This window comes from Corylus avellana, chromosome ca11, assembly GCF_901000735.1.
Source record: "Corylus avellana chromosome ca11, CavTom2PMs-1.0".
In the NCBI taxonomy this organism is placed as follows: domain Eukaryota; kingdom Viridiplantae; phylum Streptophyta; class Magnoliopsida; order Fagales; family Betulaceae; genus Corylus; species Corylus avellana.
The window spans coordinates 1832552-1856135 of record NC_081551.1 but is presented as its reverse complement, the minus strand read 5'-3'; the positions used below and the strand labels follow the sequence as shown (position 1 = coordinate 1856135).

At 36.0% G+C, this 23584-nt stretch overlaps 3 protein-coding genes across 6 annotated transcripts; 1 reads left to right on the top strand and 2 right to left on the bottom strand.

The window, feature by feature from the left end:
• Nucleotides 1-1099: 1099 nt before the first annotated feature.
• Nucleotides 1100-14916, bottom strand: LOC132165268 (pre-mRNA-processing factor 39-1). Of its 4 annotated transcripts, none has more exons than XM_059575753.1 (14): nucleotides 14809-14916; nucleotides 12297-12796; nucleotides 11775-11884; nucleotides 10202-10431; nucleotides 9378-9545; nucleotides 8502-8865; nucleotides 7870-8013; nucleotides 6016-6168; nucleotides 5808-5924; nucleotides 5093-5173; nucleotides 4829-4978; nucleotides 3342-3641; nucleotides 2562-2675; nucleotides 1100-1496 (listed from the first exon to the last, which is right to left on the bottom strand). In XM_059575753.1, the coding sequence occupies exons 2-14, from the start codon at nucleotides 12760-12762 to the stop codon at nucleotides 1383-1385; spliced, it is 2511 nt and encodes an 836-aa protein (XP_059431736.1). In that variant the 5' UTR covers nucleotides 12763-12796; nucleotides 14809-14916; the 3' UTR covers nucleotides 1100-1382. The 4 variants fall into 4 exon arrangements, with proteins under 4 accessions (XP_059431736.1, XP_059431738.1, XP_059431739.1 ...); XM_059575755.1 differs by having other exon boundaries at nucleotides 1100-1493; XM_059575756.1 differs by having other exon boundaries at nucleotides 11775-11878.
• Nucleotides 14917-17214: 2298 nt separating this feature from the next.
• On the bottom strand, nucleotides 17215-18955 carry LOC132166798 (uncharacterized). Its single transcript, XM_059577684.1, has 5 exons — nucleotides 18893-18955; nucleotides 18346-18456; nucleotides 18082-18171; nucleotides 17754-17849; nucleotides 17215-17563 (listed from the first exon to the last, which is right to left on the bottom strand). Coding segments are annotated over exons 1-5 (528 nt in total). The 5' UTR covers nucleotides 18894-18955; the 3' UTR covers nucleotides 17215-17333.
• A 3252-nt stretch (nucleotides 18956-22207) lies between these two features.
• LOC132166326 (mitochondrial import receptor subunit TOM9-2-like) lies at nucleotides 22208-22878 on the top strand. The gene has a single exon (XM_059577129.1). It carries the CDS (start codon nucleotides 22272-22274, stop codon nucleotides 22587-22589), a length of 318 nt encoding a protein of 105 aa, XP_059433112.1. The 5' UTR covers nucleotides 22208-22271; the 3' UTR covers nucleotides 22590-22878.
• Nucleotides 22879-23584: the final 706 nt, after the last annotated feature.

Below are 23584 nucleotides of genomic sequence, written 5' to 3'. Positions count from 1 at the left end.
ACTAGGACCAAAAATACATTTATTCCAAACATTTATGGTTGAGATTTGTTTTGTTGCAAATCACAGTGCACATAATGCCAAGTATGGAAGGAATCATGAATCCCCCCCCTTAATACCTTTTAACATTTTATAGTAATGTATTGAAGTAAAGACTAAGGATGCTACCAAAGGCAAGAAGCTTCATCAATTCTATTTCATTTTTTCTTAAAAAAAAAAAAAAAAATTATTTTGTAAATTTTGACAGGAGTAATATAAAACTCTCAAACTACAGCAAAGTCAAGCTTGGTGTCTTTTGCAGCAAAGTGATGAAACATTTTCCCAAAAAAAACCTTTTTTAAAATTTATTTTTCTTCACACTTCAAAAAAATTTTATATATAGGTTTTCGGGGAAATGATTTTTTAAAGTTAGGAAATTTGATTAAATTCTAGTGAAAAAAAAATTGGCCATTACTATGTTGACTGACACCAAACAAATAAATAAGTGGTCATTCCATTCCGGCTTCTTATTTCTTAGTAATACCCATTCATATTCCTAAATAATCATCATTTCGATATACCGAATGTACCCTTAGTCTAACGAGATTAAGTTTGTTCAAACAAGAACTAGGATTTCACAGTTTTGAATGTCACATTTGCACAAACTCCAGTGGGACTCCAACCAAAGCAATTTGTGATCCTTTCATTCGTATGAACTCTAAACGAGCTTTAGAACGAAGCTCTTTAGAACACCTTCTGATCTTTTGTTCAGTCGAAGTGCGACCAGAATAGCAATAGAAGCATTCTGAAACTTATCACAATATTTCATTCAAACCAACATGAACTCTTGGATTTTCTTTCTTTTTTTAACTCCAAAAATGTATTGGCTCAATCCTAAACCTAGAACTTGGGTCCAAAAATATTTTGACATTGAATTTGCCACCTAAAAACCTAACAAGTGGTCACTAAACTCTTTATACCTTCCCTCACGTCCGTTCACTGAAAAAGGAAACAGGAGAACGGTTCAGGCTGGTAAAGAGGAAAAGACATGGCTCAGGCTTGAATCAAGGGCCTGGCAAACACTAAGCCAACTGATCCTTAGCTGTTCGACTTTAAACCCTAATGAGGAAGGCACGTCTATATATATAAAGAGAGTTGAGTATAAAAGGTCACAACACAAGCACATATTTCTCCAGAGAATACATGGAAAAAAAAAAAATTAATACAACTAAAATACAATTGCTAGTATCACAACTAAAACAGAGACCTCTCTCCCCTTAGTCTTGTTAGCTACACCATACCCATGTCTAAAAAAACTCATGGCACGGTCAGGTCTGTGAAGAGACCAAAAAGTTAAAAAGAATAGAATACAGCCGGCAAAACAGTGCAAGAAGAGTCTTGCCATTTCAGTAGTAACTCCCATAATAGGCCTGAGGAACTGAAGCAGGTTGCTGGGCTGGGGCCGCCATTGTTACCGCTGCTGCAGTGGGTTGTGCATAACTTTGTTGTGGGAAGGCCTGCTGAAAATTATAAGCAAACTATCAGCTTTAGAGATAACGAGGGGAAAACCAATAGTTTTCAAAGTCGAACTGCCTTTTTTTCCTTACTGTTACAAAGATTAACATGCACCAAGGGGTTAAGGGTGTAATTGTTACATATGAAACATTTTGGAATAATATCCTCTTCATTTCACTTGAAATTGAGATGAGTAATTTCATGGTCATCATTTAGCGTTGTTGCATCTAACGGTATAAATGATGCACATGATAAATATGTTGGCACACCATTCAAAAACTTTAAATGATGTGTCATCATTTATACAATTAGATGCAACATTAAATCCTCCTCTCCATTTCAAATGGAAAGGATTCTTGTCCAAACAGTTCTTAATCCCACAAACGTCCAAAATCATAGCAGGGTCCCAAAATTGGCTATGCAGACCAACCGTAAACATACTGCATAATCAGTAGAGAGGTCCCAGAATTGACAATGTGCAAAGTACCAATTAGAATAAAAAAATGGAAATTCCTCTGTGAAACATACGAGAAAAAAAAAACCCCCCCATTTTATGTGGTTCCACATATATCATCATGCTGTTTTTTTTTTTTTTTTGGGGTCGCGATAAGAGGTGCAACTCCTGTTAAACAAACTATAGAAGACAGAAGGTTAAATAGAACTATAGAAGACAGAAGGTTAAATGGTGATGACTCCAACGCCGGCAAACCTAAAGGCTGTTGGCCGACACCTGTCCAAAGGATACAAGGCTATAACCCTAATTCCCGTGTATTTTCTTGGCAAACAGTAGACTGCATATTCTCTCTAGAATAAAGAATTTTAAAGACCATAAAGCAGTTCCAACGTGCCTAGCAAATAAACCATCAAAAGAGAAGAGAACAAAGGACAAACAAAAAGAAGGAAAAATGAAAATTCAGACCAAAAATAAAAACAGTTCCAATGTAGTATCACAAAAGAGATCGTCAATGAGTAACTTAACTCCAAAAAGTGATCATTAAGCAGCTTGCAAAAAAATAAAACATTAAAAAAATTTGAACCACAACAAATAAATGACAAACAATACTAGGTACCTGTGCAGGATATGTAGTAGGATAAGTCCCATAAGCGGCACTTTGTGGTGCTGATGTTGCTACTTGCGGATTGGTGTAGCTGCTTCCATAACCACCATATGCACTGTATGCAGCCTGTTGCAAGATGATATTTTAGGAAGAACATCCATGACAAAGGAAGGTCTTTCAAAATGTTTTGTGCTAGTTTAAACAGCCTGCCTTATGCACATGCAATTGGAAAGCTATCAAAACATTATCAGCACGTTTAATCTTGAAAAGGGGGAAATGTTGTCATTATTCATGATAGCAGATTATCTTGGGAAAACCAAATTCACAGTTAGGAGTCTCTTGTTTATTATGAGTGAAAATAACATCCTGAAGGACCTGAACTACCAAAATTCTTGATTCATTCAGGACATGGAAACAACACTTAGCACAATGGCTATTGAAGATAAGGGCATAGTCGAGGTCAGTTGTTTTGAGCACAATAATAAGCTTTTTCGGGAGTTCTAAAATAAATACTTTTGCAGCGACTAGAGAAACACAAAAAGAAATAAATTCTCCCCAATATAAATGCATTAACGCTTTTACCCCTTTGATACATTACTTGGCAAACTATTTACCAACAAAACGCAATAATGGGAAACAGCTAACACTAACTATGACACAAAAATCCATGTAATGTGGAAACTCTAGGCTCTAGCAAACTAGAAAAAGATTTTCCTCAGCCAGCCCATGTCAAACAAGTATAATTTGTACAAATAGATGTAAACAAGTTAGTATTGAGAAATAACAATCTACCTGTTGGGTATAGCCAGGGGCCCACTGTTGTCCCTGTGCTTGCGTAACTGGTGGCCAAGCTTGAGGCTGTGCACCATAACCAGCTGTCCACTGGTTTTGTGCACTAGGATATGCGCCCATCAAGGACTGTGCAGGTGAAGGAACAGAATAAGGCTTGGCCATCTTGGTTTTATCTGACGCTAGAAAATCCTCTGCATGGCGCTTTTTCAACTCTGAGGTGCTTCTATGGGGTAAGAAAAGCTTGGCATGCCGATCCTCGGCCTTCTTGATAGATTGTACATCTCCATAGACGTTCAGAAACTGAAAAGTCCATTTAAGCACATGAGATCTCGAAGCAAGTATAATTCCTTGAAGGAAAAAAGAATATCAACACAAGGGAAATGGGTGTTTGCCATTCTCGAAGATGTTCAAGTTAGATACATATTAATTCCTAAACTACGCACTTATCGTTAAAGAGTGACAATTATGGACAAAAAAAATGTATAAACTCCATTATAACAATATGGGAAATTACTCAACAGAACAAAAATAATTATGATGCATTGAACATTAAAAAGAAAGAAATGTTATACATCACTCCATTATTCCCCTTCCATCCCCTAGAGTTGATGTGGCATGGTACCCATAGCATTTGATGCATGGGGATTGGTTTTTGGTTGAGAGGACCATGCCACATCAACTTTGGGGGGATTGGAGGGGGATAATGGGGAGATGAATAGAAGCACTCTTAAAAAGACTTCAGCCTAAAGAACAAACAAGTTACCATCCAGCCCAAACCAATCCCATAAGACCCAAACAATAACTCCTTACGCAAGGAAAAAACATAGAAAGCCTAAATCAAAAATCAAAGACTTTTTTTTCATTTTTTTTATTTTTAAAAAAGTCTTTGATCAAAAATCAAAGACTTTTTAAAAAATGAAAAAAAATAAAAAGTTGAACAAAACATTGGAAATGCTTATTGAAATTCCACACAACTGAGAGGATCTTCTGTTAACTGCCACAATGCCAAGATAGAAGACAAGAAAAAAGAGCTAACTTTAACTAAAGAAGTGCACAAATTTACAGCTATTGATTTGCTTGGAGCAACTATCAAATCTCAAACATACAATTCTCAAACGGAATTAGTAGAATAGGAGCAAATAGTTTTCAGTAGATAGTCTGAAATTACTTCAATGGAAAATTGTGGATGAAACTGAACCAACAACTTCACCCTCCATTCTGTTCTTACAAGGAGAGGAAGTGTTATTAGAGGTAGAGCTCCAAGTTCACCCTCCCCTCTATTATTCAAATTCAATTTCTTTAAAAATAATAATAATTAATTAATTAATTAATTTTAAAAAAAAAAAAAAGAAAAGAAAAAGAAAAAGAAAAAAAGGATGCTGAAGAATTGCCCACCAAATCGTCAACAGAAAACTAACTCATAATACTCCTATATTTTCCACTCAAAAAGCCATGTAATCATAAAGCTTCACTGCTAAGCAATTTACCTCCAAAAAAATGCATGATAACTCTTCCCTATCAGCTGGACTAGCAACATTGGAGCTCTCCAGGTCAGAAACTATGAACTTAACAACCAAAGACTCTAAATAATCGATTCGCTTTGGTAAGGTCTGAATTGCCTCAAAATGTATTAAAGCCTGCAGGTTACGGAAGCAAAAGCGACATGTTAGCTGAAAGAACATCATCGGGATGATATTTGAAAAAACAAAAAGTGTCTGCAAGCATGCACACAGAGAGAGAGAGAGTGAGACCTCAAGCAGTGGTTTTGAAAGTTGTACGTGCTCAAGTGCTTGAACTAGAATTTCCCTAGCTTTTTCTGCATTACCAGAAACCTGCCAACAAAATCAAAAGGAATGAGAGACATCAGCTACAACATATTGATATCAAAACAAAGATTAATCACCAATAATCATATCACTAAAATGTCCAAGGGGAAGTACCAATGGATGAATACAGTAATAGGCTTAAGGGGGGCAATATCAAGAAATTCAGTTCATTTGAATTTCATGTCATCATAGAAACTCTTTATTTTGTTTTCATTCACAGCAAGACAAAGAAGAAACAACCAACATCTAAAAGAATCAAAAACAAAAGGTTATTCAGATTGAAACATCTAAAAGAAGGCAAAAACAAAAGGTTATTCAGATTGAAACACTCGTGCAGCAAGTCCAGGTACTTTTCCCTAAAGCTGAATCTGGTAAGTGTATTTTAGCCATGTTCACCTTGAAAATGACTCAAAGAAAAGAAAAGAAAAAAGTAATAAGAAACAAAAACAACCGCAAAATCTTTGAAGTTTAAACATGCATAAGTTGTAAGGAGTGAAAAGATTGAAAAAAAAAAACAAAAACAAAAGAAAAGACGGAATAGCAGAAATACAGTTAGGTCTTGAGAATCAAACCAAACAAAAATCATTATATCTATAAGCTACACCAAACACACAACAGACAAAAATGTTGCCCAACCTACCATGTAGACAAACCGAGAGTATTGTGCATACAACATTGGTAACGTTTGTGAATGTTCTTTTCCCTTTTCAATTGCAATCGCCTGTTCATACAAAGAGCAAGCATCTTCCAGATTCCCCTGCCATAAAAGAGAAAAGATTTGAGTGGTAAAAAAAAAAACCTATTTGTGGGAAATTGGAACCTTAAATAGCATTCTTTGTCCAACATACCAGCCGATGTTCCATATTTGCATGCTTAATAATTGCTTCAATAAGACCAGGTGAGATTTCACCATTTACTAGTTGATAGGCAGCTCGAGCACCAGGTGTATCCCCATTTTGTTCTTTAAACCGAGCAGAAAAGAGGTGAATCTCCGGATGTCTCTGTTATAAATTTGGTGAAATAAAAATATCACATACAAGGGAATTCAATTAAAAAATAGAGACAGAATATAACTGTCTGTCAAATCTCATGGCTGAACGCTAACATAGGAAGATGAAAATACATACGCTTCATTAGCAGACAACATTGATAGTTCAAATATACCGTGTTTCTTTTATAAAAAAATATTGATAATATGACCAGAAAATATGAAGGAAGCAAATTAAATTATCTATAATTAAAAGAAGAACAATTCTTGGAAGGCTAAGAACTATATGATGGTTGAAAGAGTCTTCCAACCCATAATCTATTTAACTAACAAAGAAAGGGAAAAAGAACACAAGATGCCCACCCTTTATAATCTTTGATTGGCAGAATTGGGGGGATGGAGAAGGGGAAAAGTGAAGAGAAGGGAAACCCTTCACTTGGTAGGTGGGAGACGCACAAACCCTTTGCGCCCACCAAACCACTTCATCCAACGGTGGGAGAGCTGGCTTCCTATAAAAGTTTGTGACATTTCTTCTTTACCATCAGTTTAAACTACTTAAACAGTGGAAAAGTGAAAAATTATTTCTGAGAAGCATTTTGGGTTTTAATAAAGGTAAAAATTGAGAATTGATCTAGTGGGACTACATTTGAAAAAAGTGTTGTATATGAAATCCATTAACGAATCGTTTGGTAAAATTTTGGGAAGCATTTTTGAAAAATAAAAAAATTGAAAATGTGTTCCCCTAAAATAAAAGAAAAAAAAACTATTGCAGTTTACACTCCATGGTAGCTACCACAGCATCCGTACCAGACAGTCCCAGCAGCCACTGTAGGGATGCCGAAAGTTCATGGTGGCCACCGCAAGGCATTAGAAGTTCATGGCGGCAACCGTAAGACCACCAGACAATCATTGTGGTCATTGTGGGGCCGCCAAACATTAATGGTGGCCACTATACGCCGCCAGAAATTAATGGTAGCCACAGTGGGGCCGCCGGACATTAATGGAAGCCACTGTGGGGCCACCAAAAGTTCATGGCGGCCACTGCCGGGCAGCCGGAAGTTTATGGTAATTATTTTTTAATTTTGGTACATTTAACCAACATCCTCCACAGCTGAAAAAAAAAAATTGTACATTGATAATCCATACACATGGAAATAATATATATTGAGAAATGTTGTGCTTTGGAAAGAATTTTGTGTTTTGTTTTGAAAAGTGTGTTAGTGATAAGGTCACATCTGAAAATCCGCTTGGATAACTAATATTTGAGAAGTGAAAAGAGTTTTGGAAAAGTTTTCCAAACAGAAATATTTGAGAAGAGTTTTTTGCATTTGAGAAGCGAAAGCCAATTCTGAAAATTTTGCCAAACACATGCAGCTATACTCCTTTTCTTTACCCTTCCCTTCTGCCAAACAACATTAAGGAAACTAAACTTCCCTTACTTGTCACTCCTCTCCTTTTCCCCATCCCTCCTACCACAAAGAGTGTTAACGCTAGGCCCTTATCTGCAAAAGAATGATAGCCAGAAGAGAAGTAGGAAAATTATTGTCCTAATCTTCAATTCAACACAGCCAGCAAGGCATGTTGCTTCCTCTTCATTTCCTCTGGCTCAAATAGACCCATCCCAGACTTTATTTTCCAGTCTCCTGCTGCCCTTTACTTCTCTATCTCTATCCCACTGTACCAATTAAGAATATTCTGATAAAGAATTTCCTACCTTGACAAAGACTTGGGTTGCACGAGCAAGTGCATTATTTGCAAGATCCAAGCAACTACTAGCCTCCATGCATAAAACATATCGTATCCAATACTCAGGATAATTGGCACAAGCAATCAGGCATCTTTCATATAACTTGACCACCTGATTCACATTAAAGAAAAATGACATCACATTATACAGCCATCTTCATTAAATTAATTAAAGGGATATCACAAAGCACAAAGGAGATATGCATAAGATATACTCCGTTAGCGGAACAGAGGGGCCCCTCAAATACGAAGGGAGGGACCCTCCTTGCCTGACAGACAGATGGTTAGGAAGATAAGAAGACACCTGCATGCATAACATTGGAACTTTAAAAAGAATAAAATTTACTATACAAACACATCATCAACCTGGAACGTCCACTGACAAATGAGGGTTTGAAGTACTTAGCCTTAAAGAAACCAAATCGAAGGCCCATGCTTTAAGTCTCAGTTCAATTTCCCGTTTAAAAAGTTGCTTCATCCAACGGTTTAGCCAATAAAGGATATCGGGCAGCAGATATTACTTAACTGTGAGTCAATTGTAACAAGGAGGACAACTAAAAACTACAAAACAGAGAAACAGAAAACAAACAACTCAAATACCTTGTTAAAGTCACCTTCCCTTTCCATAAAATCCAAATAGCTATGCCAATTTTCAAGCTCTGCAACATTGAGGGGTCGCACATGAAAGTATGGCCTCCTAATAGCTGTTTCAAAACCAATGATCTTAGAATCGAACTCTTTAGCTTTCCTATACATCTCTTCTCTAATGGCGATATACTTCTGCAACTCCTCTGCTTCTGTTAAGCCAGCACTTACAGGTTTAGGAGATTGTTCCTCAGCATCAGGATGAACCTCTCCCTCGTTTTCTTGGACACTAGCGTCTGAAAGTGCAGCTGCTGCTGCAGAAGCTTCCTCAGCAGTCCGTAATTCAGACAAAGGTCGACTTGCAGCTAACTCTTTGAAGCTGTAGAACCATAGGCACCAGGGATGTATATAATTATTCAAAAAGGAAATATTATGCAAAATAACAAAGAAGTGGTGCACATCACCTTATTTCAATAAACAAGACATGAAACCACACAAAAATATAAAAAATAAGACTCAAATCTTGAAGACATCAGGGGCTCTTTGGAGAGACAAAGATGTTGTAATTGATGACATATACGGAAGATTACAAAATCAGCAAATTGCAAACTGGCAGGATATGTTCATAAATCCAAGGATATCAAGCTTAGTACAAAAATTTTCTCTCAAAGTTAGTGAACCAGCAAAGATCACAATTAGGAGTGAGGAAAACATCCAACCATACTAATTCCAAAACCTGCCACAAAGACCTTCAACCAACCCACAGGTGCTCAATGCAACACTGTAAGTTTACAGGAAACAGAGCTACGATAAGAAACCTACGCCCACAACTAAGGAGTATGAGGCTAACAAATAGATGTATGGGCAAAGTAAAAGGAGTCAAGGAATTACCTGTTAAAATAGCGATCCAACTGTTGATTTGGATACTCCAAAATCCTGGTGTAAATCATAGCAAGGCGGCCCCATTCCTGCTGCATGTATTCATATTCAATATATTTATCCCAAAGAGCGAAAGACAGGTAATCTGTTCCAACATAAGCTAACCCTCGTTCAAAGAGCCTGAAACACCATAAAAATAAAAGGTACTGTGATTCTATAAGTAAAAGCATCAGCTCAGTTAACACAAGCACATCCATAAATGGGTGACAGTGACACTATGACAAGGAGAAGAAACAATTCATTGTAACAGCATATCACTTCCAAACGCTGCATTTACCTTCCTGAAAAAAAACCATACTATGTCCGAGAAATGGAGCAGTGAAAGAGGCCATCTTAGCCCTTAACCTGACGAGATCTTCCCAGCAGCAAATTGCATATTGATGCACCTCAGAGTGTCAAAGTTAAAGATAGCCATACTTCAAAGATAACTACATTACTATTGCACAAGCCTTTGGAGAAAAAGGCAAGAAGAGAAGGGGTATAACGAGAGACAAAAGAATTGAAAATGATCCTAAAAACAGCTACCCCGTACAGTAGCATCAAATCAAGGGTTTGCACATCAGAAACAAAGCATTTCTGAAGTGCATTCCCATCAAATCTTTCCGCCATAAATGTGAAGAATCACTGTTGCAGGCATACTGAAATGATGTTAGCAGCAAAAAATACTATAGCCTTGTGACTGAGGAAACCATGCAATCATGATCTCCCAACGCCGATTAACAAATAACAATAATAATAATAAATAAATAAATAAAAGCTAAATCAACATCTATTACCTTCGGACAGTGTCTGGATCTCCATATGTGCTTATGGCAAATATGCAATAATGCAACCACATGTCCACCGAATAGGTCACTCCTTGAACTGCCCGTTCATAAACCTCCACAACTTTATCAACTGAGCCTAGGTGAGCCTCGTGGTCTGCATACTTTTTCCAATAACCATAACACAAAGGAAATTCTGCCAGAAAAGCATCATAAACTTTTCGTATTTTCAATATGTTCTCCTGCACGAGGGATATAGAGGAATATGTTAGTTCAACCGGGATCGGTCCTCCAAAGCGCAGAGACAAAAAATTATATTAAAATAATAATAACACCAACCACATAAATCAAGGGGCAGGAATCTAGAAAGCAGAAGTCTGAAGAAAAAAACTAGAAAAAGCAAATATCGAGGGAATTCTCATTGGAAGGATACTAAATTTTTTATTAACAAAAAAAAAAAAAATACACATTACAAAATTTCCAAAAGAAACCATGTTTGTTACACATTTACTAGTACACCATATTACACAAACCCAAAAAAAGGAATCCATCTAAACAAAGAAAATCCAGATTTTTGCAAAAGCAACAGCCCAAAATACTTGACATATTATTTTCACATATGCTCACAATGGCACTCTAGGAAAAAAATTCTTCTCAGGGAACACAGAACTATATGGCTATAGGGCCTCTACATTCAAAAAAATTGAAACTCATATATAACAAAACTTGACATGTTATTTTCAGATTTTTTTTGGGGAAATTATAAGAATTTATTAGGAAAATTACAAACCTCAAGTACATGCACGACAGGTTCTCTTAGAGATGAGAATCTAAAATACAATAAATCGGGAAAGTTTAAAAAGAAATTATGTTTTGAATTCAATGGACCTTATTGCAAATTCGTAGTCACTATCTGCAAAGTTAATATCCCCATTCACAAGACAGATTAATAGAAATTTTTTTCCAAACAAAAGGGTGAGAACATATTAACACCTAGGTATAAAAATAAGCTAGTGGTGTTTCAGACAGCCATAATGTACATATAAACTAAAGTATCAGAAAGCTAAAGAGAGGTACAATACAGGCCATCTTTGAAATTGCATGCCATCCTGCCAATTTGTAGTCACCATCTAAAAAGGTGATATTCCCTTTCACAAGACATGTAAATAGAGATTTTTTCCAAACAAAAGGGCAAGAATATACTAACACATAAGCATGTTATTAGACATGTAGATTGACCTGCAACAACTAGCTCATGTAAGGTATTGGAAGTAATACTATACATCACCCGCACCCCCAATTTCCCAAAGCATACATGGTGTGGTCCCCCCAACCAAAAAAACAATTTTCATGCACCAAACGCTACGGCAGACTACACCACATAGGCTTGGAGAGGATAAGGAGTGATGTATAGCATTACTCAGGGTATCAAATAGATAAAGAGATACAACACATGCGATCTAGCATGTAAATAGATAAGCACATCAAAACCACATAGCCAATTTGTTGAGAACCTTCCTCACCATAAGAGATTGGCAAAATCAACCAAATGATTCATCATACATCTGAATTAATGATCACATACCTGCGCCACCTTCTCAGTCTCTTCAATCAGGGAAGTCCATGCATTAAAATCTAAAGAATTAGCCCTCACAATGTTCCACAGTCGATCTTCTTCAGCGGACATAGCTGGTACTACAAATAAAAATGAAACGGGTTTAAAACAAGATCAATCAAACCAAGACAATAAATCCATGGAACAAAAATCATGAAGTTCAATATCAGATGCATCTGTCTAAAACTTGTTTTTTCTATAAACAAAGATCAATTAAATGCTATTTAAGCAAAGAGGTTGATTTATTGGCAAATTTAGCACTTACAAGAAAAATAAAATGTACGTAAAATATAATTCCAATGAAGGAAGATATAATAAGTAGTGCTGGAACTGGCTTTTCTAGTTATTTAACAAAAACTTTAAAGATTTCCACATCGTGTGCTTAGTATCATGTGCTCGTGATTTATGATGAATATAACAAATAAAAAATAAAAACCGCCTTGCCCATCACAAATCCGTATAACAAAAATTGCAGAGGAAAGAAAAACACACCAAAACCATCAAACTGTTGCTCATCAACAGCTCTCCCCACAATATCTGAAGCATTTCCGTTCTCAACTGCCAGATTTCCCGCTTCACCAACACTAGCATTAACGGAATAATTAGTACCAGCTACTTGAGACAACTTTGTTGCTGCGTTTTCTGGATCAGTAACTTTCTCACTACTAACAGTTGGCTCAGTTTCAAATGTTGTATTCGCATGAGCTTCTTGCATGACAGGATTAGGTTCTGTACCATATACATTCCCGTCTCCTAAATCAGAACCACCGGGAAGAGTTGAATTTGCATCAGCTTGAGCAGCAGAAGCAGCAAAATCTCCAGTAGCCTCGGAGGGGGAAGCATCAGTATTGGGAACAACATTTGAGCTTGCATCAGTGTAGCCAGTGGAAGTATAGCTTGCAGGTTCATAGCCCATGGCAGCAGACGTTTCAGAAACTACTGTTTCACTGTCTCCCATACTTGATGAACAGATTATTACTCGGTAGTATACCCTGCAAAACTAAAAATATTACAACTGTAACTTTTGATAAATTCAGGAAAAGCATGCATAACATCAGAGCAATAAGCATTCAAATGCAGTCCTACTGCATGTTTTTGCATCAATTCTTTTCAAACAAAAACGATTGCAATGGCAATCCAAAAAATATTTATCAACCACTAACCACTTTCAGATTTAATTTGGAAAGGAACAAGAAGGATATTGGGGGAGGGAGGCAGCCAGGCAGCTGAGGGGCTAACATATTTGATGCATGTGATGTGTAGAGTAGCAAATCAAATGAAGAGTAACACAAACAAGAGTTGCTTTTTTATTCTGTTTGCTAAGCCAAGCAAACAGAGCTCAAGCTAGAATTTTAGGCTAGTAAAAAAGGCAAGCCAAGCCCTAGAAAATTTTTCCTCGGTAAGAGGAGCAGGCAAGCATGATAAACGATTATATGCTAAAAAGTCCAATTGGAAAGCAACAGTCATGTTATTAGGTCCCCAGGGTCTCTCAGGATCATAAATGACTGGACGCACACCGTTGTCAAGTGAGGAACTCGTTAATACACATCATGATATCAGGGTGGTGAATGAAAAGTATGAACTTGCCCAAAATGTCAAAAGTTGATACTTTTCTTTTTTTTAACCAATGTTAGTCTTAATTTGCATATAAAAGAGGTCAAGAATAAAAGAACAACTAAAAAAATAGATGTTGGTAGAACACGTATCACAAGCACGTTCTATTATCAGATGTCTATTACTTATTAAAAGCAACAGTATCTTGTGACAATGATCTATAACTTCTCTTCGCACTAGGAAATCATGTTCCCATGTGATTCATGTACAATGAAAATGACCCACTTTTTCCAAACAATTGGACTTTTGTAAACCCGAACTTATACCACTCCTTTTTTACAAGTAACGCATTTCATCAAAAGCACATAGGGGTGTAACCCTAGTACACAAGAAACATACAAGAGAAAACTCCCTTAATGAGAAAAAGAATAACAAAAATCTTATACCACTCCCATGTTATGCTCAGCTGGTATCGTTTCCATCCCCAGAAATGTAGTGGGACCAAATCACAGCAATAGAGGTCAAGGTGTTGCAACCAATGGTATGGCAGCAGTAAAGGGAGGAAAAGAGGTGCCACATGTTACATGGTTAAAACTTAAAAATGGAGCTCAATTAGTTGCAGTGCTGGGATGGCAGTCATGATGCAATTGAGGAGCTGCAGTGGTAGTTCAGTGGTCGCAGGCAGCAGCAACAACTACTTAGATGTGTTGCAGCAGTGGTGGTGCTGCGGCAACAGATAGAGGTATTGCTTTGGTGGTGGGGGAATTCTTGTTAACTTTTTTTTTATATATAAGTAATTCAATTTCATTAGAAGTGTAGAGGGGGCGCAACCCAAGTACACATAAAAATTATACCTCTAATTAGGAAGAATTCTGATCAGTTTTGCACCATTCATAAAGTCCAATAAAGTTTTTACATAGAGTCACAATTTCCTAATTAAGTTTTCACGAATATGATGTACCAAACAAGCCCCATGAACAAGCCAAATATACAGAAATTTACCCTATATCTAGCCAAATGCATAACCCAATCATCTTTTTTCCTGGGCTATAACCCAATCATCAAAAACAGTAAGTTTACTTGTTCAGCACAGTAAGTATTCAGCATTTGACATAATCTCACTGTTCCTATACATTGGAGCAGGATTAAAACATGAAATTAAGGACCACTGAAACATTTCTCAGCTGTAAATATTGCTGTGAACATTGTGAACTAAAAGTTAACAAATGCTACCAGTCTACAAAAACATTAACCACCAAAGCTACACAAAACAAGCAATAATTTCACAAAAACAAAACGCGCGGTTCAGATCCGTACACAGAATCACAGACCAATGTTTTCAGAGCTACACAATAAACCTAGGGTTTCGTTTCGCACTCTAAACCCTAATTCGTACTGCGAGTATCCGAGACCGAAACAAAGGGGACAAAGAAATGCTTAAGGGGAGTACCTGAGGAAAAGGCAAAACGGCGTCGTTTGCAGAGAGCTCTGGATTTCGCTTCGAAGGTTTTTGGTTTTGGCTTGAGGTTTTGTAAATTGAGTAGTGGCAGTAGTAGGGTATGGAATATGGGAGAAGATTTTATATCGTGGATGGCGGGGTGTGGGCGGGACTATGGTACCTGATGCTGGTGTGGGATCTGGGCCGTGGGAAAATACGGACGGTTTGATTTGGGCCGTGCGGATAAAGACGAAGAAAATGCACTTAACAGCAAAAGTCATCGACTCGTGGGTTGTAGCTAGGGCCACACAAGCGATTGAGGTTTGCGGTTATTTATAGCAGAAAGTCATAGACTCATTGTATCTAGGGCTGCACAAGTAATCACGATTGGTGATTATTGCCTATGACCACTGTTAGTGATATAAATCCTTTTGATTTCACAAAAAGATAATCACAAATCAAATCCTCATTAATCAAAAGGATTTATATCATCAACTGCCTTTGGCAGTTAATGGTAATTCAAATTAATAACCGACAGTTTTATAACCACTTTTTTTATATTGGCTTTTGGGTTTTCTAAGTGTTTTAAGCCTAAGTGTTCTCAAAAAGATGAAAAGAACATGTTGTTTTTTGGGGACGGGCAATATTTTTGAATAAGGCTTGGCCCAAAACATAATGTACCACATTATATTTTACATGCATACAATAATATACGGCCAAAACGATGCCATTTTTAATGTTAATGGTTTTAGGAGTATATATATATATATACTCCTAAAACCATTAACCGCAACCACCCTAAACGATTAGCGATTGGTGGGACAATTATAACTACTCCGTTTGAACACCCCTAGTTGTGGCCCCGTTGATTTGTTGGGTTTTCAAATTTCAAATAGTTGAAAAATTCTTCTCCAATAAAAAATCACAAAATTCTTTTAAAACAAAATATTTTTTAATAAATAAACACGAAATGTTTTTCATTAGCTTTATTTTTTCAAATGTGGAGACTGTCTATATAATTTTTTAAGATGTAAAGATTATCTTTCCACACCGCTTTAATTTGTTTTGGGTTTATTGTTGGAGAGCCTACCCTTTTTTCGTTTTTAGGATTGTCCCTCCTTCTTCCTTTTGGATCATGAGTGAAAAGGAACCATTCTTTATTCAACTGAACAAAAAAAAAAAAAAAAAATGAAGGCTATCTTAATTTTTTTATTCTGTTCAATACTATTTCATAAACACTTCTGACAATTTTATCATACACTTTTTTTAAACATGAGCCCCACTAAAATAATGCTCAATATTGACCTATTGTTGTTGTCATTGCTCTATTATTATAGTGGCAACTATCACTATTAATGCTACAATTATAATACCATTGCCATTACTATAACCATTATTTCATTATTATAATAGTATTGTTTTTATAATTTTTAAATATACTCTTCCAAACAACGAAACTAATTAAATTGATGGATCTATCGTTGTTTTGAATATTCTAAGAGGTTTTCATATTCTTCAAACAAATGTTTTTTTAAATGAATATTGATTTTTTCATCAAGGGAATAAAGTATGATCACATATGGAGAATTTCCAAATCACAATTCGGGGTAGCAATTAAAACCGGTTCAATAAAATAAGGTTGCCCGCTCATTCCTTATAAACATGTCCAAGATCTTGTCCACAAGCAATATGGGATTATTTCTCAACACCCTCCCTCACGTGTAAGCCGATATTTTTCCTGGTAATTGTTACGGGGTAAATAGTGTAGGCTCTCATTCTTCCTATATTAGTCTCCGATACAATGAAGAAATTCGTAGGCCTAACTCATCTCATAAAACCAGTTCAATAAGAGAGAGTTGCTCATTCCTTGTAAACATGCCCAAAATCTTGTCCACATGCAATATGAGACTATTTCTCAACAGCAATTATAATGAGTATTTTGTTAATAAAAAACTCACTTGAGATTTAAGCATTACTTGCATTTACTACAATTTCTTTATTAATTTACTGTAACACTCATATGAGTGCCATATAGAATATCACGAGCGAAAAAATTAAGTAATAAATTTTGACAAGTAAATTTAATTTAACATGGTATATATTAAAGTTAAGGTCATAAGTTCGAATATCGATTCTACAATTTATTTATTATTACAATTAAATATTTTACGTGTTAGGTCTCACGTATGAATTAAAAGTTTGAGCCCACATGGAAGGAGAAGCGTTAAAATATTAGTTAAATGATTAAATTCGTTATTTGATATAAACTTATACTTTTACGGCAAATAGTAATTTAACGTGTATCGGAAAAAAAACCCTTAGTTCAAACATTATCACTGTTATTTACCTTTCATTTTCAATAACAGAAGTAATGAGTTCCATCTCTAAATTTCACTCAATTTCAATTGAATATTCCCAATACAATTCAAAAAACATTGCACTTTAAAAAGTTTAAAACCAAGCATCAAGAAGCCACCCAAGGCATTTGGCATATTCAAAATTAAGCATGAAGTTTCTGAAACTGCATAAAAGCAAAATCATATAGCATTGGGGCTTGATTTTCCTTCTCTGAGATGTGGCTTCTGTTCATGAAGTTTCCTTTGCTTAAGGCTACTCTTATTATCTGATACTTCCTTGGAGCCCTTTTTCTTGCTCAGAGGCCTTGCTGCCTTCACCTTATTTTGGCCTTGCATCTTCCCATTTGTACTAGAATGCCAAGATTTCTCTTCCATCAATTTCTTTCTACTTCCAATCATCCCATCATTGTCTGCAAACAGAATACTGTCAAATTTTAGTGTGGAAGAAGCTTTTACCGGTCAAAAAAAGACCGCACGGAATTGCAGCCAATTCAGACAACCTTAAAAGGAAGACAGATGAGCCTCGCACCTCGAACTGTCCGGGACCTCACTTACTCTCTCTGTGGTGATTGTTCAAATTGACCAAAATGTAAATATTACCTGGACTGGACAAGACAGCTCGTGGGGGTGGAACTGAATTAGCTGTAATATTCGATTTGGTATTTGTATGACTTTGTCCATTGTTCTTCACTGTTTCTGAGAAGAAAGATGTTTTATTTGATAAATAAACACCAAAACATCTCATCTGATCTACATTCTACATCACCCTTTCTTCCATTAAATTGCTTAGTAGTAAGAAGAAAAAAGAAAGCAAGGCATATGTGTGAACATTACTGAACACTCCTGATTTTAGCTTTGTTTAATAACACTTTTTTATTCTCCATTTTATTTGTTATTTTCAATACAAAATAGTCGAAACTACTTTTACCTCTGGAGGTATATATAGATTGAGCTCCGAGCTTTGGGATGTGAGCCTTTGTGATTTTGGCAAGAGATGGTGGAGAATGGCTCTGATTGTCTGTGAAAAAAACACATATTAGAGTTGATTCGTCTAATCCAGTTTAAAATAAAACTTTGTTTGATATTGATATATTACATATACAGCCTTTCAAAGAAAAAAATATTACTATAAATTAGAAGTTCATAACTACAATTTGAATGTTAATGGATGATAAAGCAGGGCAACATATACCTCTAATGGATAGGGAGTCCTTAATCCTCAAAATCAGCAATGATTCACCATCATTTGGGAGAGAAAATTGATCATCTTGTTTGTTTGCCCTCACCTTCGCACTTGCATACACTTTAAAACCCCAAAACAAAAGGCTTAATTAAGTATATCATTCTACTAAATAGCATTACTCTAACGATTATCATATATGAGATCACAAATTTACAGCAACTATAATCGAAAGAATATACTAATATATCACTATATCAGAATAAAACAAGGAAAAAGTGAATAACCGGGCTATTTGGAAAAGATTCACTTTTCACATGATAAGTAACAAGTTCAAACCTCTCTATATATATATAATTTACCCCCTTTTCTTATTAACTTACGATTATGACAACGAAGTAAGAATTGAGTTTGAATCTTATTTCCGTTATTCACCTTAAAAAAAAAAAAACATACCCGCTTGTTTTATGTTTTGTATAAAACATATCATTTAGAGAGAAAAATAAAAGAATAAACACTAAAATGGAAGATGAATAGATAGGTAAAGGAGGGAACTCACTTATGAGGTTTCTTTTCTAGAGAAGATGAAATCAGAAAACCACTTGTTCTTCTTGAAGCATTGATGCCTACGTATAAGGAAGTATATATCAATATATGTATACTTTAGGAAGAGTGTAAACTAAGGCAGAAGTAATTAACAGGCACGTGGAACGTCTGAAAAGGTGCCATTTCCATTTCTTGGCTTGGAAACCAAGAAGAAAGGATTCTCGGGCTCAGATTTGCAGCGAGGGCCCTTTAGAACACGTAACTAGGCATTGTATATGGGGGCTGCAGAGATCATTTTATATTGTGGAGGATTGGGTGTGAATGGTTTTATGGTATATATATATGGTGTTGGTGTTGAATCTGTACCCTAGCCTTTTGATGATGGAAGATGGTTTGATATGGGCTTTTGATTACGAAGGTGATGATAATATTGGCCATCCTCATAGGGGGTGGCTAAATGGGGGTGGTCGGGGCCAAGAGATGTACTTTTTAGTCATTTTCATTTGGCTATTTGGGATGGTTCAACCACTTCTAAACCGATTATAGAGAGTGATCAAGCCGACTATAGAGGGTGGTCGAACCATCCCTAATTTTTTTGAATTTTACTTATTATTATTATTTTTGTTATTAAAATAATATTAATGTTGCATATGAGAGATATGGAACCCACTAATAGGTTTAACATGATAGGCCATTAAGTTTTTTTGATAGAATTTAACACAAGTACCAATTGTGTTTATAAGATGCCCACATGTACCGTTTGTGACATTTTTGCAAATTGAGGTGTTTATTCAATAATGAGCCAAAAGCGCATGTAGTAAACAAGTATTTAACCCTCCCCTTTTTTTTTAAAAATGTTTGGGCTATTACAACTTTTACTTTAATATTCTTATAAATTCTTGGTTAAGTTGGTATTCTTCATCCATTATTGGTATTTTTTTTCTTTACCTTTTTAGTTAAAGGTGGATAGAGCATACCAACTCACCTGGGAATGTTGAGAGAATGCTAAATAGCCGTTGTCTTTCAAAAGAAAAATAATAATATTACATTTTTATTTTAGAATGATCTCACAATGTTAATATGACAATCCTAACCAATCGTTGGATTTTTTTGTTAACAATGACGAATCATAGGGTTTATTGGAAGTGTCACGTCAACATTGTGAAAAGTATTGTTATACACCAATTTTGTATCCAACAACTATACGGCATGACAACTTCAACTAACCTTTACATATCTCATTTAAAAAATAAGAATAAACTGATCCAAAGTTGAATGGAATTGTCAAGTTAACATTGTGAGATAAAAATGAGATTGTTAACATTACTCATTGTGAAAAGAGTACTGTTAGAATTTACATTTGTATCACACAATGTCAACATGATAGTCCGAACTACCCCCTTGATCACTCGACAATCATCATTGAAAACAAAAAAATTTATAGGGTTTGTTGGAATTTTGACATCGATATTGTGGGGTATTTGTAAAATGTGTGTGTTGTATCATGTGTGTAGCATTACTCTTGATAATTTCTTAACTATTTCTTTTAAATAATTGGATTAGTTATTGTTTTTGGAGTAACCCTACAAATTATAGTTTTAATTTACAAATGTCAACAATGTTAATGGGCAATTTCGAGATTATCAAGCAACTTTTAGATCAATTATTGTTAAAAATAATGAAAGTAATGCTATTTAGTAATTACTATACAACTCGGATAGTAAGGACTTTAATATCTAAGGGTAGCTCAATCGGGATCACGCCTCATGAAGTTAAGATCATTGCACTTTAAATAAAAATAAATATTAGTTAATTTTTATTGTCACATCATTTTAATTATAGGATAATTATATGACAGTCGAATAATAGTTTATATACCTTAATGGTACTCAATTTTCAAACTCTTTAAATTAAAAATAAGGGTTAATAACCTTTTTAGTACCTGGGTTTTAATGTTTTTATTTCTCCCTCCTCCCCCCCTTAATTTTTAAAACATGACAAATCTAGTACATCAGATTTTGGAAAAGACCGAATCACCACCTTCGTTAATTTCCGTTAATCCCCCACTAACAGAAGACCACGCTATCTCCACGTAATATCGTGACACGTGTCCACCTTAGAAAAAAAAAAAAAAAAACTAAACGGTAAATCCTCGTCAATATAACATTAAACAAAAAAAGTGAAATAATTTGACATTTTTCCCCTTTATCCCATTTTTCCCGTTCGTGTTTTCCCCCAAATTTGATGCGATTGCGATTTAGGGTTGTTGGATTCTCGTGTCGGTCTAGGTTTACCTTATTAATCGCTGCTGTCGTCCCAACTCTTCCACCCTATCCAAGAAAACCTTTAACCTGTGCGAGAATCAAAGAGCTTGCAGGGAGATCAATGGCGTACGTGGACCACGCGTTCTCGATAACGGACGAGGACATAATGATGGAGACATCTTATGTGGTGAACAACAAGCCTCCCATCAAGGAGATCGCTCTCACCGTCGCGCTCCTCGTCTTCGGTGCCGTCGGCATCATGAAATAGGGTTTTAGATTGTGGTTCTGCTTTGTTCATTTGATGCGAGATTAGTGGACAATGGAAATGATAAAATAAGAAAACTGGGAAATTGGCCACTCGATTTTGAGCTTAAAGCCTACTAATTTGGGTTTGATTTGCTGAAAGGAAGAAAAGAAAAACAAAATTTGAGAGTTTTTGTAGCGAAATCGATCCCAAAGCGAAGTAGTGCCTTTTGTGGAGGTTCTTGTGTAATTTTGATATGTTGGGTTTAGAGCTCGTGGTCTACGGTTCATGCTTTTATTGGCCGCAAATGGAGAAGGAAGCTTCGGTTTGAAGAAGAAGGAGGTTAAATCATTCCACTTTTTTAGTTTAATGTTATATCGACGTGAATTTACCGTTTAGTTGTTGTTGTTTTATTTTTATTTTTTGAAGGTAGATACGTGTCATGATATTACATGATTATGTAGTGATGACGTGGACTTCCATTAGTGGCAATGTGGCATCGAGCTTACATGCTATTATTAAAATAACAGTATGTATGCTATAGTTTAATTAACGGTTAAGATTGAATTTTAAAGTTAACTTACTTTTAGAAACTTTTAATAGGAGAGAAAATGAAGAGAGATTTTGAAAAATTTAATTTTGACCGTTGATTAAACTACAACATATATGCTGTTATTAAAATAACAGCATGTAAGCCGAATCCCCATTAATAGGGGATTGATGAAAATAAACGGAGGTGGTGATTCAATATTTTTCAAAATCTAAAATACTAGATTTGTCATCTCTTAAAACATTGAATGAAAAAATAAAAACATTGTACCAAAAATAAAAACTCTTTGTAGAGTTAAAAACCCTCGTGTTCAGCAGCCACCTACTCTCTCGCTATGGCGTCCCAACCCCGAAGAGGCGGAGTGTCCCTGCCAGAGAGACGGGGCGCGAAGAGCGGCGAGAACAGCAGCAGCGTGATCGCAAGGCTGAGGGAGTCGCCTATCGTATTGCGGGGCAGGCAGGCGGCGTGCGACGCCGCGTTCGTGACGAAGAAGCTCCTGAAGAGCACTGGAAAGGCAGCGTGGATCGCCGGCACCACCTTCCTCGTCCTGGTGGTGCCTCTCATCATCGAGATGGACCGCGAGCAGCAGCTCAACGAGCTCGAGCTCCAACAGGCCAGCCTCCTGGGCACCCCATCCCAGCCCCCGAAGTGAACCCAGAACAACCACGTTGGTACCGCTCTTCAATTTGATATGTGAGTCTGGATTTGATATGGTTGTGTACTTCTAGGGTTTGGGGTTTTGCAATTATTTACATTATGTTAGTCTTAGGGTTTCTCTTCCGGGTTAAAAAGGCGGGATTTAACTGCTTAACCAATAACCATGTATTTTTCTCAGATAAATTCTCTGTGATGTATTTTGAGAAGTTAAAACGAGGAGTCGAATTAGGAATTTATGTAATTCTACAATTTATGCCAAAACTTCAAGGTTAAAATTGTTTTCATTATATGAATGCTGTTTAGGGTTACAAGAGACCATGAATTACTTCAGCATTGCAGTATGAGATGATTTAGCGATGATGAATTGTGTAGTCAATTAAAATTTTGCTAGTATGCTTTGATTTTTTTTCTTCCTTTTTTTGGGTTCAGGAATTGGAATCATATTATGATGATTACTATGTCACTAATAGAAATTTTGGTTGATATTCAAGGAATTTTTGAATGTAGGTCATCGTTGTAATGTAGTAATTTCTATGCAGAGTCCATAGTCAGTTCGTTTTCTTCTTGATTTGTAATCAATTGCATGCTCCGGTTATTACAGTTTGTCCAAAGTCATTGATTGTTGTCATCATTATTGAATTGATTAGATTTTGAAGTACAAGGAATTATGGACTTCAGGGAGTTGAGAGGTAGGGGGACACAAGTTTTTAGGATTAATGCTTTGTTGTGTTAAATTGATTGAGGGTGAGACTTGAGAGTCATTGAGAGACTTAGGTGTTAGTGGGGTTTATTAAAACTGAACTATTCATCCCACAGGCTGTGAGGTCGATTTCTTTAGGTTTGGACTGATGGGTTGAATTGGTGAAATCAGAAAATTCATTTCATTTCTTAATGTTGTAATCAGTTGCTGTAATTATACATAATGGAAACTTGCATTGAAATTGAGGTTTATGATATAGTTCTCCTTAAGGTGTACTTTTTTTTTGAAGA